A 15,584-nucleotide genomic window follows, 5' to 3' on the forward strand; every position below is an offset into this window, starting at 1 on the left:
TGAGGCAGAAAGGGGGGGCATGAGCTGTCAACTACTTGACTACTCACTTACATCCCTGGTCCGAGGGGACCCTAGTCCTTGGGAAATGGTTGGAAGGACTTTGGCCTACTGTAAAACTGATAGATAACCTCTGGTAAGTTATTAGAATGCACATGCTTACAATGGTCTATGTGTTATCTAGATACATGTCAGTCTGGGTTCAGACCTGATTTTGCAACAGAAACCACCTTGGTTGCCCTGATAGATAACCTATGCTGGGAGATAGACAGGGGGAGTTCATCCCTGTTAATTCTCTTGGACCTCTTGATGGCTTTCCATACCATTGACCACGGTATCCTTCTGGACTGCCTGGTAGAGTTGGGTATCAGAGGAAGTGTTTTCCAGTGGTTATGGTCTTACCTGTTGGGATGCTTTCAGAGGGTGGAGCTAGTTGGCTGCTGCTCAACCCCGTGGCAAGGTTCCATCTTGTCCGCTCTACTAACATATTCATGCAACTTCTGGCAGAGGTCATAAAGAGATTTAGAGGACAGTGCCATCAATATGCAGATGACACCCAACTCTTTTTCTCTGTGACATTGGATCCAGGTATGGCAGCGACCCGTCTGAACCAGTGCCTGGAGGGGGTGATGGACTGGATGAAGTTTAATAAGCTGAAGCTGAATCCAGATAAGACTGGGGTCCTGTGAATAAGGAAGCCATCTGTTCGGGGATGTGGTGTGTTACCAGTTCTGGATGGTGTAGCAGTGATCGGGTCAGAGCGTCTCTGAGCCCCCTACCCTCTCTCCGCCTCTATCCCCTTGTGGCCCCTATCGAGCCACTCCCCTCACAGTCATGGGGGAGGTCCCCTTTTCTAGCTTCTTCCATGTCCACTGCCTCGCCTGTTGGTTGCTCATCCAGCTGGGAAGATCCCTGTTTCCTGTCGTCCGCTCCATCCCCGGGGATACCTTTGCCCTGCTTGCTGGGGTTGAGTTTACTCCGCCTGCTGGGGTTGAGAGCACAACCAGCTCCTGCTCTCCCCCCTCTCCTGCTGTCCGCCCTCCCTTTTGTATTCCCTGTGTTACGCTATGCAGCATCCCTGCGTAGGGGATGGCCGGTAGCCGCGGGGTCCTAACGCCCGCAGATTTGGGCTGGGGCTCCTCTGCACTTGTGCGGCCGGCTCGCTGTTCACCGCTCAGCACGCCTCCGGCAGCCATGGCCAGGCGACTTCTAGTACGGGGATCTGGTCTCCCATAACAGATGGGGTTATACTTTCCCTGAAAGAACATGTATGCAGCTTGTGGGGAGTCCTGGACCTTTTCTTAACATTTGAGAACCTGATTTCCTCGGTGGCCAGGAGTACTTTTGGGCAACTTTGGCTGATCCGCTATCTTCTGTCACTTATGCTGTTCATAAGCCATTGTGAAGAATTGAAGTGCGGATACTGGCTTGTTTAGGGAGTCAATAGACTACACATGCTGGCCGATGGAGATAAGAAACCTAGAAAGATTGAAAAACACTGCTGTGGTGTTGCAGATATTCTCTGTAGTAAGATTAAGGGAACCATTTCATACACCAAGCATGTCCATGATTGTTGTTTTTTGTTTTTGTTTTTAGAGTAAATGAGTTGATATTTATTATATCTAAAGGAAATCTCTGTAGTGTAGTCATTAGAGCAGAGAACAGGAATTCATTCTGTCAGTGTCACTGATGGTCTAATCTTGGTCAAATCCCATAACTTTTTGCTTTAAAGTAAAATGAGCATAATAGTGTTATCTAACACTTATTTGGTAGAAGTGTGGGGAATCTCAGATAGCATTTCTAATGGTGTTTGACATGCTCTTTGAAAAGAATTGTTGCAGCCCAGTTAGTTGTTGTTATGGGAATAGGGGGGTCTTTTAAGCTGAGAGAAATGCTATCCTATGGGAGATGGTTCCCTTCAGAAGGCTGTACGTGTGCATTCATGTTTTGAAGTGTACTCACATGCATCGTTCCTGAAGACATTTCAGAGCAGGGGGCAGGGTCCTCTTGAGCAATCTTAGCATTCGTCATACTTGTTGCATAATTGCTCCTCTTTCTTTTGAACTGATTGCCAAAGTCAGAACCTGCCTCAGACACTCACTCATGAATCTGTCATTTTTTCAGATGAAGGGAAGAAGAACATCAAAGCATTTGAGGGGGTAGAATACGTTATCCTTTAGGAGAACGTGCCCTTTGGTTAGCAGAACACATTTGATCCCATTAGATATAAATTCATTTTCGGTCCCCCTGGTTCTCTAAAAGCTGTACTGGCTATTTTATATGAGAGACTTTTACTGGCTGCAGACCAGTGCATACAGTATCTCCTCCCATTAAGCTGCACTGAACAGCCATCTGGTTTTGTTTTAAATTGAGTGCAGTAACATTGATGTTTGGGGTTTATGTCTCTCTCCGCTGGTCATGGGAACCTTGTTCAGCATGGCTAATGGATGTCTGCTATGAGAACATGAGTGCAGTGCCAGTTTGTCAGCTAATCACACCTGGGATTTCTCATGCTACTCTCCTCACTGAAAGGCCTGTACCAGTGTTTTGTTGAAGAGGTATTAGAAGGGAACTATTTGTCTGTGCACTACCATGCTCCTTTAACTATTGCTCGGAGAAGTTCAATCTGAATTCTGCATCACAGCAGGCTGTCAGAGTAGGGATTTAAAAAACAACAAATAGTTCTGCAGCACCTTAGAGACTAACAAAACATGTAGATGGTATCATGAGCTTTCATGGGCACAAACCACGTCTTCAGATGAATGGAGTAAAGGGTCCAAATAAATAGGGATTGTCACACTGTTTGGAAAGGCTCACAAGTGCTGAACTCAAATCATACTCTCAGAAAAGAGGTCAGACCACCAAGCCTACTATAAATAGTGGAAGGTAGATTACTATATCAATATTACGTCATAAGTGATTTCCTTACACTCTCCAGCCTGTGTTGTCATGCAGACAAACTGAATTAGTGGTTAAAGGTTATTACATTAAAAAAAAATCAACCACTTCTGGTTACTTTCAGCACTGAAGGGTCAGTTGCCTATCCCAGGTCAATGGATACTCTTGATCTCAAAAGCAAGCAGCTGATTTCTCTAGTAAATTATTTAAGTTTTATTGGGTAAGAAAAATAAATGAGTTATTGAGAGGTTGAAGTAGGCAAACTACATTCATAGGTGTGTCAACATTTGTAAGTCCAAAATTATAACAGAAATGTAGTAGTCTGCTACTTAGCATAAGTCTCTCTTGATTGCTCATAGTTACTTTGGGGATCACTTTCTTGCATCTGAAACACTTTCCTGTAAGTGTCCAAAAAGTTCAGAGATTCAGGATCATTCCTTTAGACATTCTGAGAGATCCTTCTCACAGAAGACAATTGCACCCGTGTGGATTTTGATGAGTAGCAGTTATCGATTGTGAATTTCCATTGTTGAATACAACCCTTGTTTTGAAGTTAGCGTATTAATTCCATTGCATTCACAGTATTAGTAATATACATAATTCAATTATAATGGGGATAGATAAGTGAAAACAATATCAGTAATGTTTCATTAGTTTTTATGCAGTTTACGCTCAAATATATTCTCATCCTAGCATTCACACACACACACTATGCTAGGATTATTCAGTTACATGTGTGAATTAGTCCACTTAACATTTCTTTGATATTCACATACAAGTGAATTGACCTATTGCTCTGACCTGTCAGCATCACTGCGTATTATAGTCATATTTTGCAAATGGAACACTTCTGGAAATAGAGAGACAATTAAAGTTTATAAAATAGCATCAGCAAAAGCTAGACTTGTCCTGTATGTCATGGAGAGCCTTTCATTATGACTTATTTTTAACTTTACAGCCTAGTAAACAGCCATTGCAGGTTGCTAACATTGTCTGTGTTGGTGAAAACAAAATGTATGGCGCCGTAGCTGGTTTGCATGGGATAACGCCATACCATTACTGCATTATGTACATTTTATTGGTATTTTTGTGAAATGGGGATTGAAAAGGATTACAAGACGCCTGCTGTAAAAAGGACTAATTCTGTAGCCTGAGGAATAAATGAAAGTCAGGGTGAGACACCCCACTGGCAAAGTCCACAAGTGGTAACTTGGCACATGCCTGCACTAGGAAATAATTTCAAAATAATGTATTTCAAAATAATGTATTTCAAAAGAACTCCCAAAATAACTATTTTGAAATAAGCATTATTCCTCGTGCAAAGCAGGAGTACAGATTTCAAAATAACCAGCCTGTTATTTTGAAATAACATGGTTGGTAGTGTGGACACTCTGCTTGTTGTTTCAAAATATTTGGAGTTATTTCAAAATAACTCCCAAGTGTAGACCAGGTCCTACTGAGAAACACATCTACCTCTGTAGCCCTGAGTTGCTGGGATATCTATTGGGTTTTCTTGGATCTTAATTAAGGCTTTTCTGTCGTAGTAATGTATTTATTGCTGACAATCTGGTAGCAAGAATGGTTACATTGTAAATCCAGGATTTGCATCATTTCACAAAACCATAATCCATACCTTCATCTGAGCAGGGCTCAGCCACAAGTTCGTGAAATGGTGTTGAAATTGTTTTTGTCTTCTCTTGCAATTAAGCAGTTTTAGTACTGGCTTCTGCCACACACACTGCCTTGTCTTTTACACCAGCCTTTAGCTGGCTGGATAAATTTGAATCTCCCCTCTTTTCTAGCTGCTGGAAGGAAGAAGGAGTTTTGTGTGTCATCTCCCAGACAGAGCCTCCGTTTCAGTGAGAGTCTCAGATACTCTTTCTTCCCGAGCCTCTCTGTGTTTTTAAGTCCTCTCCTGTGGAAGCCTCTGTTGCCTGGCCCTGTTGCACATAGAATCATAGAATACTAGGACTGGAAGGGACCTCGAGAGGTCATTGATTAAAATCCCCTACCCCCATGGCAGGACCAAATACTGTCTAGACCGTCCCTGATAGACATTTATCTAACCTACTCTTAAATGTCTCCAGAGATGAGGATTCCACAACCTCCCTGGGCAATGTATTCCAGTGTTTAACTACCCTGACAGTTAGGAACTTTTTCCTAATGTCCAACCTAAACCTCCCTTGCTTCAGTTTAAGCCCATTGCTTCTTGTTCTATCCTCAGAGGCCAAGATGTACAAGTTTTCTTCCTCCTCCTTATGACACTCTTTTAGATACCTGAAAATGGCTCTCATGTTCCCCCTCTTTTCTAAACTAAACAAACCCAATTCTTTCAGTCTTCCTTCATAGGTCATATTCTCTAGACCTTTAATCATTAGCGTTGCTCTTCTCTGGACCCTCTCCTATTTCTCCACATCTTTCTTGAAATGCGGTGCCCAGAACTGGACACAATACTCCAACTGAGGCCTAACCAGTGCAGAGTAGAGCAGAAGAATGACTTCTCGTGTCTTGCTCACAACACACCTGTTAATGCATTTCAGAATCATGTTTGCTTTTTTTGCAGCAGCATCACACTTCTGACTCATATTCAGCTTTTGGTACACTGTAACCCCTAGATCCCTTTCTGCCATACTCCTTCCCAGACAGTCGCTTCTCATTCTGTATGTGCGAAACTGATTGTTCCTTCCTAAGTGGAGCACTTTGCATTTGTCTTTATTAAACTTCATCCTGTTTACCTCAGACCATTTCTCCAATTTGTCCAGATCATTTTGAAATATGACCCTAACCTCCAGAACAGCCACAACCCCTCCCAACTTGGTATCATCTGCAAACTTAATAAGCGTACTCTCTATGCCAATATCTAAATCATTGATGAAGATATTGAACAGAGCCGGTCCGAAAACAGACCCTGCGGAACCCTACTTGTTATACCTTTCCAGCAGGATTGTGAGCCATTAATAACTACTCTCAGAGTACGGTTATCCAGCCAGTTATGCACCCACCTTATAGTAGCCCCATCTAAGTTGTATTTGCCTAGTTTATTGATAAGAATATAATGCGAGACCATATCAAATGCCTTACTAAAGTCTAGGTATACCACATCCACCGCTTCCCCCTTATCCACAAGACTTGTTATTCTATCAAAGAAAGCTATCAAATTGGTTTGACATGATTTTTTCTTTACAAATCCATGCTGGCTGTTCCCTATCACCTTGCCACCTTCCCCCACCTTCCCAGTGTTTACAGATGATTTCCTTAATTACTTGCTCCATTATCTTCCCTGGCACAGAAGTTAAACTAACTGGTCTGTAGTTTCCTGGGTCGTTCTTATTTCCCTTTTTATAAATGGGCACTATATTTGCCCTTTTCCAGTCTTCTGGAATCTCTTCTGTCTCCCACGATTTTCCAAAGATGATAGCTAGAGGCTCAGATACCTCCTCTATCAGCTCCTTGAGTATTCTAGGATGTATTTCATCAGACCCTGGTGACTTGCGGGCATCTAACTTTTTTAGGTGATTTTTAACTTGTTCTTTTTTTATTTTATCTTCTAAACCTCCCCCCTTCCCACTAGCATTCGCTATGTTAGGCATTCCTTCAGACTTCTCGGTGAAGACTGAAACAAAGAAGTCATTGAGAATCTCTGCCATTTCTAAGTTTCTTGTTACTGTTTCTCCCTCCTCACTGATCAGTGGGCCTACCTTCTCCTTGTTCTTCTTCTTGCTTCTAATGTATTTATAAAAAGTCTTCTTGTTTCCCTTTATTCCTGTAGCTAGTTTGAGCTCATTTTGTGCATTTGCCTTTCTAATCTTGCCCCTGCATTCCTGTGTTGTTTGCCTATATTCATTCTTTGTAATTTGTCCTACTTTCCATTTCTTATATGACTCCTATTTTATTTTTAGATCATGCAAGATCTCGTGGTTAAGCCAAAGCGGTCTTTTGCCATATTTTCTATCTTTCCGACGCAGCGGAATAGCTTGCTTTTGGGCCCTTAATAATGTCCCTTTGAAAAACTGCCAACTCTCCTCAGTTGTTTTTCCCCGAAGTCTTGATTCCCATGGGACCTTACCTATCAGCTCTCTGAGCTTACCAAAATCTGCCTTCCAGGAATCCATTGTCTCTATTTTGCTGTTCTCCCTTCTACCCTTCCTTAGAATTATGAATTCTATGATTTCATGATCACTTTCACCCAAGCTGCCTTCTACTTTCAAATTCTCAACCAGTTCCTCCTTATTTGTTAGGATCAAGTCTAGAACAGCTTCCCCCCCCCCCCCCCCCCCGGAAGCTTTTTCAACCTTCTGAAATAAAAAGTTGTCTCCAATGCAGTCCAAGACTTATTGGATAGTCTGTGCCCTGCTATGTTATCTTCCCAACATATATCTGGATAGTTGAAGTCCCCCATCACCACCAAATCTTGGGCTTTGGATGATATTGTTAGTTGTTCAAAAAAAGCCTCATCCAATTCCTCCACCTGGGTAGGTGGCCTGTAGTAGACTCCTAGCATGACATGTTTTCGTCCAGAAGCAGCATGACATTAACCTGGTACTAGACAGTTGTCTTCATAGTCCTGAATCACAAGGGTAAAACTGACCTTTCTGCTCATGCTAGACAAAGCTGGGAACAACAGCAGGAGCATTGAAGCAGTGTGTCTTCAGACTGGGAAGGCATACCTGCATTTGGTTGTATCTGGAAGGTTTTCTTCCTGACCATAACAACTTGCAAACTTTTTTAAAGTAAATGTAAATAACTTCTAAACATAAGGGATGGCTTTTCACTCCTTGTCCGCATGTGGGTGAATGGATTTTTCAAGCCCAATTCTGAAAAATCCTTTCTCTTTTATTTAAATAAATAAATAAATAAACAGGGCTTGACCAACGTAGTCAAATGCTGAGGTCATGGGTAGAGAGAGCAACATTTCCAGTAATTAATGAAGGATCTGTGCTTGTTCTGGCAAAAACAGCAATGACATCCTTCTACCATTGGCATGAGACACAGAGACTGCAGAGAATAGTGAACTTGAAACATAAAACTTATTATTAAAGGGGTTTGTCAGACAATTTTAAGTATTGGTCATGCTAAGAAGATAAGATTTTTTTTCCCACCTTTTAAATTGCAGTGGAGTTTATCATGCATTTTCTGGGTCTATGGAACTGCTGTCCTGATACATTGGTCTTTCATTAAGATAAGTAAATTAAATGTCAGTAGAGCTGTGAAAATAAGTTTCGAGTTCTCTCTTTTGTGTGTGTGTGGGGGGGGAGATAAATATAAAAAGCAGCAATTTCCCTGTTCTCTGGAATGCAGCAAGCTTTGTTCTGTCAAGTGAAAGCAAATCCAAATGGCAGGTGAAGCGTGGAACAAAAGAGATATGGCCACACCCACATAGAACATGTTTGAAGCATGTTATGTTCTAGTATTAATTGACGCTTTACAGTTAAGTGCAATTAGTTCATCATCTTCACTTGCTAGATGCTCCGAATGCTGGCACCTATGCTTTATTTCTGATGGGCTGCAGTGGACTCACAAAATTCTTTAAAATACGGCTCTGTAAAACTGGGGGAAAGGGGTGTTTCAAAAGTCACTTGGGAGGTAAGTGACTTTGTGGGAGTCAAGCCTAACTCCCCTGTGTAGCTTTGAAAACCTTCCCCTGAATCTGTTAGCAGCCCTGAATGTGTCTATCACTGTCTGAAGTTCACCCATTAACAAGAAAGCTGTGATGTGATCACTAGAAGAGTGAGCAGGGATCTCGAGCAGGAGGCACCACTGAGAACATTTTAGTATGTTTTTTTTCTTTTATATGCAAAGACCAATATGTCCAGTGAGGATATGTCCAAGTATGCATCTGCTAACAGAAGTGACCAATGTTTAGACCCATGTTACTTTAACCTAGTTGTCTCTCTTCTCCATTACAGTTATGTTCATTCATTTTCCTTGGTTTTATTTTACAGGCCATGACTGCTGTGAGACAGTGAAGGTGGCACTTTGCGCTTCCAAGGAAGGGCTCCCTGCTCTAGTGCTGGGAGAGGAAAGTTTTCAGTTCATTCAGGATGAGGCCTATGATGCAGCTCAGTTCCTAGCAACCTGTGCTGGAAACCAGCAAGCACTGAACTTCACAAGATTCCTAGACCGGTCAAGACTCCCCTCTGGGGATGTGGATTTTCTGGATGAGAAAGTGGCTTTGGCATTTCGGCATCTGAAACTGCCAGCAGAATGGAATGTATTGGGAACAGACCAGACACTGAATGGTGAGAACTAGTAGCAGCTGAGTAACATGTTATGCATATGAGAGAGAGAGATGCTCACTTCCTCTCTAGCAATTGCTCTGTTGTGGAGAGTTCCTCTGGTGTATGAGGGGATTCTCCTGTTGACCAGCAGTTAGATTAGGGCTACCACAAATAGCAGCCTGTGGCCCACTGGGGCTCCACCTGTAGCTCCACAGTCCTTCTTTCAGCCCTCCTCTCCCCCACGTGCTTCTCGCACACTGGTGCACCGGAGCCCCACGCTTACCTGCTCCTCCCACTGTCTTCCAGCACTTTTGGAGCATGCAAATTGCCTGATTTGTGCTCTGTTCCCACCCCTTCCTCCGCCCTTTCAGAATTGGAATGCTGTGTTCAGCTGGGAATGTGAGGTCCCGGTACTCCAGTGTGTGCGAGTGGGGGAAGAGGGCAGCCAGAGAGTCCGCGGGCTGCAGATGGAGCCCCAGTGGGCTGCATGAGGCCTGCAGGCTGCTGGTTGTCCACCACTGAGATAGATCAGTGACGTCCTCAGCTACATAATTTACGTAGCTGGAGTTGTGTTTCTTACTTTGACCTTCCAATATAGTGTAGACCAGGCCTTAGCACACGCTAACTCTGCAGTTGTTCCACTCTAGGTAAACCACCTCAATGAGTCATGTAGAGTAGGGACGTTAAAATTAGATTAATTAACTAATCGAATAGTCGATGGAATTTCCATTGACTATTTGAGTAGTCGATAAGGGCGCTTCCGCTTTGAAATGTACAAGAAACTCAGCAGAGGCTCTTGTGCATTTCAAAGATTGAAACGCGGCATGGAGCCTGGGGCCAGCGGGGAACCCTGACTTCCCCGCTGACCCGAAGCTTCATGCAGCACTTCATGCAGTCCGATGGGGACTTTTGTATATTTCAAAGATGGAACTCCGTAGTTGCGCCTCTGCCCTCTCCTACGGAGCTGGAGCTGGGGTGAACCGGCTACCCCCCAGACCTCTCTCCTCTCCCACCCCCCCCCCTTTGCTGCCTCTTTCTGATAGAGGCAACAAACGGGGGTAGGGGGGGCGGGAGAAGCAACTAGTTGACTAGTGTGTCAACTATCTGATATGCTATTGCTTATCGGATAGTTGATTAGTCGCTTACATCCCTAGTGTAGAGTTTGCTGCACCCTGGATACAGAGCTGGGGGGCCATTGTAGACACTTGTATTGTTTAGGGATGTTAAATATTGATTAATTGAATAGTTGAGTAACCTCATGAATTCTTATTGGTTAATCAATTATTCTATAGTCCCCGGGAGCAGGCGCAGCAGCCAGTGCACTCTGGCCTTACTCCCGAGGAGCCCCCTTCCACTCTGCGCTGCTGCCTCTGTATCAGGGTGCCAGGTGGGAGCTGGTCTGTGAAGGGAACCAGTTTAAAAAAGAGCTCTCCTCGCAGACTGGCTGCCTGTTGCCCCACACTGCTACCTCTAATAGAGGTGGTAGTGCGGAGTGGCATTAGCTCCTGTCTAGGGTGGGATCTGAGCTCCTGGACCTGGTGTGAGCTGGAACTGAGCCGAGCTGCCTGCCCACTTGGGTCCTAATACACTTTAAATGCAGAGCCACAGTGGGGGTAGGTCTCGGACCCAGTGTGAGCCAGGGCTGAGCTGGGCTGCTGGCCAGCCTACTAAAAAATTTACTGGCGGAGGAGGGGAAAATGCATGTAGTCTATAGCATTAACCTATATGCTTTTGCTTATTGTTTAATTGACTACATTATTACATCCCTAATATTGTTTGCTGTATTGTGACTGGCATTCGGAAATGGCCCATAATCCTTCAAGTTTCCTTTGCTCGGAACTCATCTGTCTGCCCTACAGGTATACACATACCTCCTTTCAGTGCTCCATTTCTGACAGTGTGCATGCTGCGGAGCAAACCATTCAGATGAAATGTTTGTGCAGTTGAATACGGGTAGGCGTGGCGAGAGAGAGGCAGGCTAGGGGCTGAGATATCGGTATTTCTCCCAGCCCCTCCTCTTGCCTTAGGAGAGGTTGTTTCCTGCCACTGTCTAAACTTACAAGACATCATGCTGACATCCCCCAAAACACAGTCTGCTCTCTGCCCTGCATACACACACACACACATGTTCCCTGTCACACTTTCCCCCCTTTCTCAGACTTCTGTTGAAAAGCAGCTGTCATTGTAACAAGATGACAATGGAGCAATGGGATTTGGAAACCTCTATCGTGATACTGATCACCTCATGTGGCATTGCAAAACCTTCCTAAAGCATCTTGCAGCCAGTTGCACAGTGGGCTAGCTATGACAATGCACTGCTATCTCTGGCACTGCAAGAGCTGCTAATGTGGGCATGCTCCCCCCTAAGGAGGGAATAACACAACAGCAGTTTCCCTGAAGCACTTTGTGAACAGCCCTGTAACTACCAATGCTTTATATCTGCCACTGTAGACATGGCCTGTTCTCCTCTCCCTTTGACTTCACTTGTGTTCCTGAACTGCAGCACTTCTGAAAATCAGGCCTGGGCATTTAAATTGTTCTGTTGAGGACAAAAACCAGTTGTGTCTGAAAGTCACGTATATTCGAGGACAAATGGCACCTGTGGAGTATCTATTACAATCTCGACTAAAAGGAGAGGAGCTCTTTGTGGCCCTCAGTGTAATGGGATCATTTTGAGAAGTGTCTGCTGGGATGTGGGTAGGAATGATGTTTGTTAACCTGAGATAATATAGATTGATGTTGTGTGTAATGGGATTAAATGTGTTTAGCAGTCAAAAATAGATGACTGCACCTATATTGATTCACACAAGCATTCCCTTACCTACCTGCAATTAACTGTTGACAGGCAGTTAATTCCTGTCTTGCCTGTCTTGATCCTTCCATAATTTAGCCTTTTTCTAAGAAGCTGTGCCTTTAATATAAATACAGTACAAAGGAAAAAGGATTTTTATGTGAATATTGACTAGTTGTTGTCATTGCTATCTGAATTGTTGGGTTTTTGTTTTTAGTTTAAGCCTGTGAAAAACAGCATCAGCCAGCTCTTAACTGTAGCTATTTGAGATATATATATGACTACAATTCAGAAATGATTCTATAGTCTGACTATTCCTGACTGTGTTTAAAGATAGACAGGAAAATGAAATGAATCATGCTTCCTAATAAGAGCAGCTAAGGAAGTGTTGCAGTAACTCTGCATTTTGTAGAAGTAGGATTTTGCTATTGTCCTCACAATCCAGTAAAGTTCTTTGCTTGTTTTTAAATGATAGGGTTGTCTAGGGAGAATCCCCTATTTTAGGGGTGGGGAACCTAAGGCCCAGGAGCCAGATGCAGCTCCTAGCTAGCCCCCAAGGCTCAGAACTCCCCTCCCAGCATTGGGGAGCCTGTGTTGTTGCTCTGCCCCCTCCCCCATAGGAGCTGGAGCACATAGAATCTACTAGCCAGGGCCTCCCTATGCTCTGGTATGGGAGTGGAATGTGGGGAGTGTCTTTCTCCTCAGTCAGGGGCCAAGTCAGTGAGACAGGGGAAAAAAAAGAAAAGAAAAGAAAATCTAAAGCTAGGGCTGTAACATCCATGTTACTTAAATCAGAATGGATGTGGCTCATCTGCATCAGTGGTGAGAAATTGAGAGTACTTGGATGGGAAATTACTTGTAATGCGAGAACCACTCCATGTATTTGTTTAGACATAAACAAACATGGAATTGTGGCATGGATGTCACAGTCCCATCTCTATGTCCTCTTTTTTTCTGTCTTTCTTTTCTCTTCAGCATCTGAGGAAGTGAGCTGTAGCTCACAAAAGCTTATGCTCTAATATCCGAATAAATTTGTTAGTCTTTAAAGTGCCACCGGACTCCTTGCTATTTTGCTAAAACACGGCTACTCTCTGAAGCCTAGCATTTATGTTGTAGGTGATCCTGAAGAAGCATATGCACATTCAAGAAACTGATCAATAATTATGTAAACATTCTAAAATGCTTCATAATCTTATTTTGTTTTTCCTTCTTGTATTCTGATGGTTTCTTTTCTTCCCCTGATCTGTCTGGCTGTGTCTACACTGCACCCCTTTTCCGGAAAAAGGATGCAGACGAGACAAGTCGGAATTGCAAATGAAGCGGGGATTTACATCTCCCCCGCTTCATTTGCATGAACATGGCTGCCGTTTTTTTCCGGCCCGGGGCTTTGCCGGAAAAAAGCGCCAGTTTAGACGGGGATCTTTCGGAAAATAAAGCCTTTTCCAAAAGGTCCCTTATTCCTCTTAAAATCAGGAATAAGGGACCTTTCAGAAAAGGCTTTATTTTCCGAAAGATCCCCGTCTAGACTGGCGCTTTTTTCCGGCAAAGCCCCGGGCCGGAAAAAAGTGGCAGCCATGTTCATGCAAATGGAGCGGGGGAGATGTAAATCCCCGCTTCATTTGCAATTCCGACTTGTCTCGTCTGCATCCCTTTTCTGGAAAAGGGGTGCAGTGTAGACACAGCCTTTGTGTTTGACTACTTACATATGAGAAAGAAAGACTGCACACCCTGGGGCTTTTTCAGGGTTAGGGTTAATGGTTTTCCCACTCGTCTTCTGTTTTTGCAAAATTAGGTTGTTCTTTCCCTGGGAGCTTCTTGTTATTCAAAGTCAAAGGTGTGCTTTCTCATAAAACCAGATCTTAGTTCTTTTTTTCTCTGCTGCAGGTAACACACACCTCTGAGAGGATTATTTAAAGTGTGAATTATGCAGACTTTAGGTAAAAGAAAGTCTATTGCATTTTAATGTTACATGGCATTAGTATATTACTGATACCCAGGGCTCGCCGAACCACGGTGAGCCCCGCTTGCCAGCTGCGCCATCCGGCGATTTGCGTATGTGCAGATCGCCTGAACCCAGCTCTTCCGGGTTACAGTCTACTCGCCATGGGTGAGTAGATTGTATTTGTCGAGCCCTGCTGATACCCGAAAACTTTACCTGCAATTACAACTCTCTTAGGCCTTGATACCATGCTCACTGAAGTGATTTAGAAGATTGCCTTTGTCTTCAGTAGGCTATGCATCAGCCCATTAGTTCCTGATCCTGCACATATTAAGCTTTACAGACTGTGAGTGCTAAGATTTTGCAAGATTAAGGCTTTCAGTTGTAAAATTTAGGGGACAGGGATTATATTTCCGTATGTTTGTTCAGCATCTAGCACAGTGGACCATGGAACCTGATTGTGAACTGTAGATACTTCAGTATAACTGAACGGTTATCTTCACTATATGGTGACTCAGTGCTGCAGCGATCAACCCTCCGGTGGCTAGTTTATCTCATTTGCTTAGATGTGATAAGTCAACCTCCGAGTGCTCTCCCGTTGACGCAGGTACTCCACCAAGACTAGAAGAGTAGCCGGAGTCTATGGGAGAGCAGTCCCTGCTGACCTTACCACATGGAAGATACTAGGGATGTAAGCAAGTAGTCAAGTCAACTACTTGCTTCCCCCCTGCCCTGCCGTCCCTGTTTCAGCCTTAACGCTGCAGTAACTATGTTGACTTCAGCTATGCGAAGTTGTGTAGTGTTGATTAATGAGGAGTGTAGTGTAGACTAGGGATGGAAGCGACTAGTCGACTATCTGATAACTATTGGATAGTTGACTAGTGACTCAACTAGTCACTCCTCCCCCTCTTGCTGCCTCTATATGAGAGAGGCAGCAAGGGGAGAGGAGCAGGATCCAATGCTGGGGGGAGCCTGCTTAAAAGCTGGTTCCCTCCAGCACCGTCTCCGTGGGGAGAAGGGACAGGGGTGCAGTGGGGAACTGGTGGCACTTCCGCCTTTGAAATGTAACAAAAGCAGGACTTCATTTCAAAAGCAGAAGTGCTGCGGGGAGCCTGAGGCAAGCTGGGGACCAAGCAGTCCCCCACTGGCCCTGCGCTCCCTGCTTTTGAAATGTACAAGAGCCTTCCTGGGGGGACTGCCTGAGTACCCCTCTGGCTGTGCTCCTCACGGCACTTTCACCTTTGACATGTGCTCCCGCTGTGCTTTCACTTTTGAAGTGTAGCAACAGCCCTGCAGCTCTTGCTACATTTCAAAGGCGGAGGTGCCTTTATTGACTAATCAAATAGTCGATGCCAATTAAATTGACTATTTGATTAGTTGATTAATCTACATGTAACATCCTTAGTGTAGACTAGGCCTCCGTATAGTCCGTTATCTCAAAGCAATTGCAGGAGATGGGGATTAATGGGCTAATCAAATAGTTGATGCAATTTGCATTGACTGTTTGATTAGTTGAAGAGGGCGCCTGGGGCTGCTGCTACATTTCAAAGGTGAAAGTGCTGTGGGAGCACGAGGCCAGCGGGAGACTCAAGCAGTCCCCTGCTGGCCCTGTGCTTCCCCATGCTGTTTCAAAGTGGCAGTGCCTCATGGCACCTGCTGTCAGCTGGGGACTCTGAGTCCCTGGGTGCCATGCGGCACTGCCTCTTTGAAACAGGCAGGCAGCTCGTTACAAAGTGGCAGT

At 44.2% G+C, this 15,584-nt stretch overlaps 1 protein-coding gene across 7 annotated transcripts in view; it reads left to right on the forward strand.

The window, feature by feature from the left end:
- The window catches only part of AKAP13 (A-kinase anchoring protein 13), a 374,025-nt gene that overhangs the window by 147,670 nt on the left and 210,771 nt on the right, over nt 1-15,584 (forward strand). For all 7 annotated transcript variants that reach the window (XM_075897023.1, XM_075897024.1, XM_075897028.1 and 4 more), the window contains one exon: nt 8,838-9,134. In XM_075897023.1, coding sequence (XP_075753138.1) covers nt 8,838-9,134 — 297 coding nt within the window. The remainder of the gene's footprint in view (nt 1-8,837; nt 9,135-15,584) is intronic.

Source organism: Pelodiscus sinensis, chromosome 14 (assembly GCF_049634645.1).
Source record: "Pelodiscus sinensis isolate JC-2024 chromosome 14, ASM4963464v1, whole genome shotgun sequence".
In the NCBI taxonomy this organism is placed as follows: Eukaryota; Metazoa; Chordata; order Testudines; family Trionychidae; genus Pelodiscus; species Pelodiscus sinensis.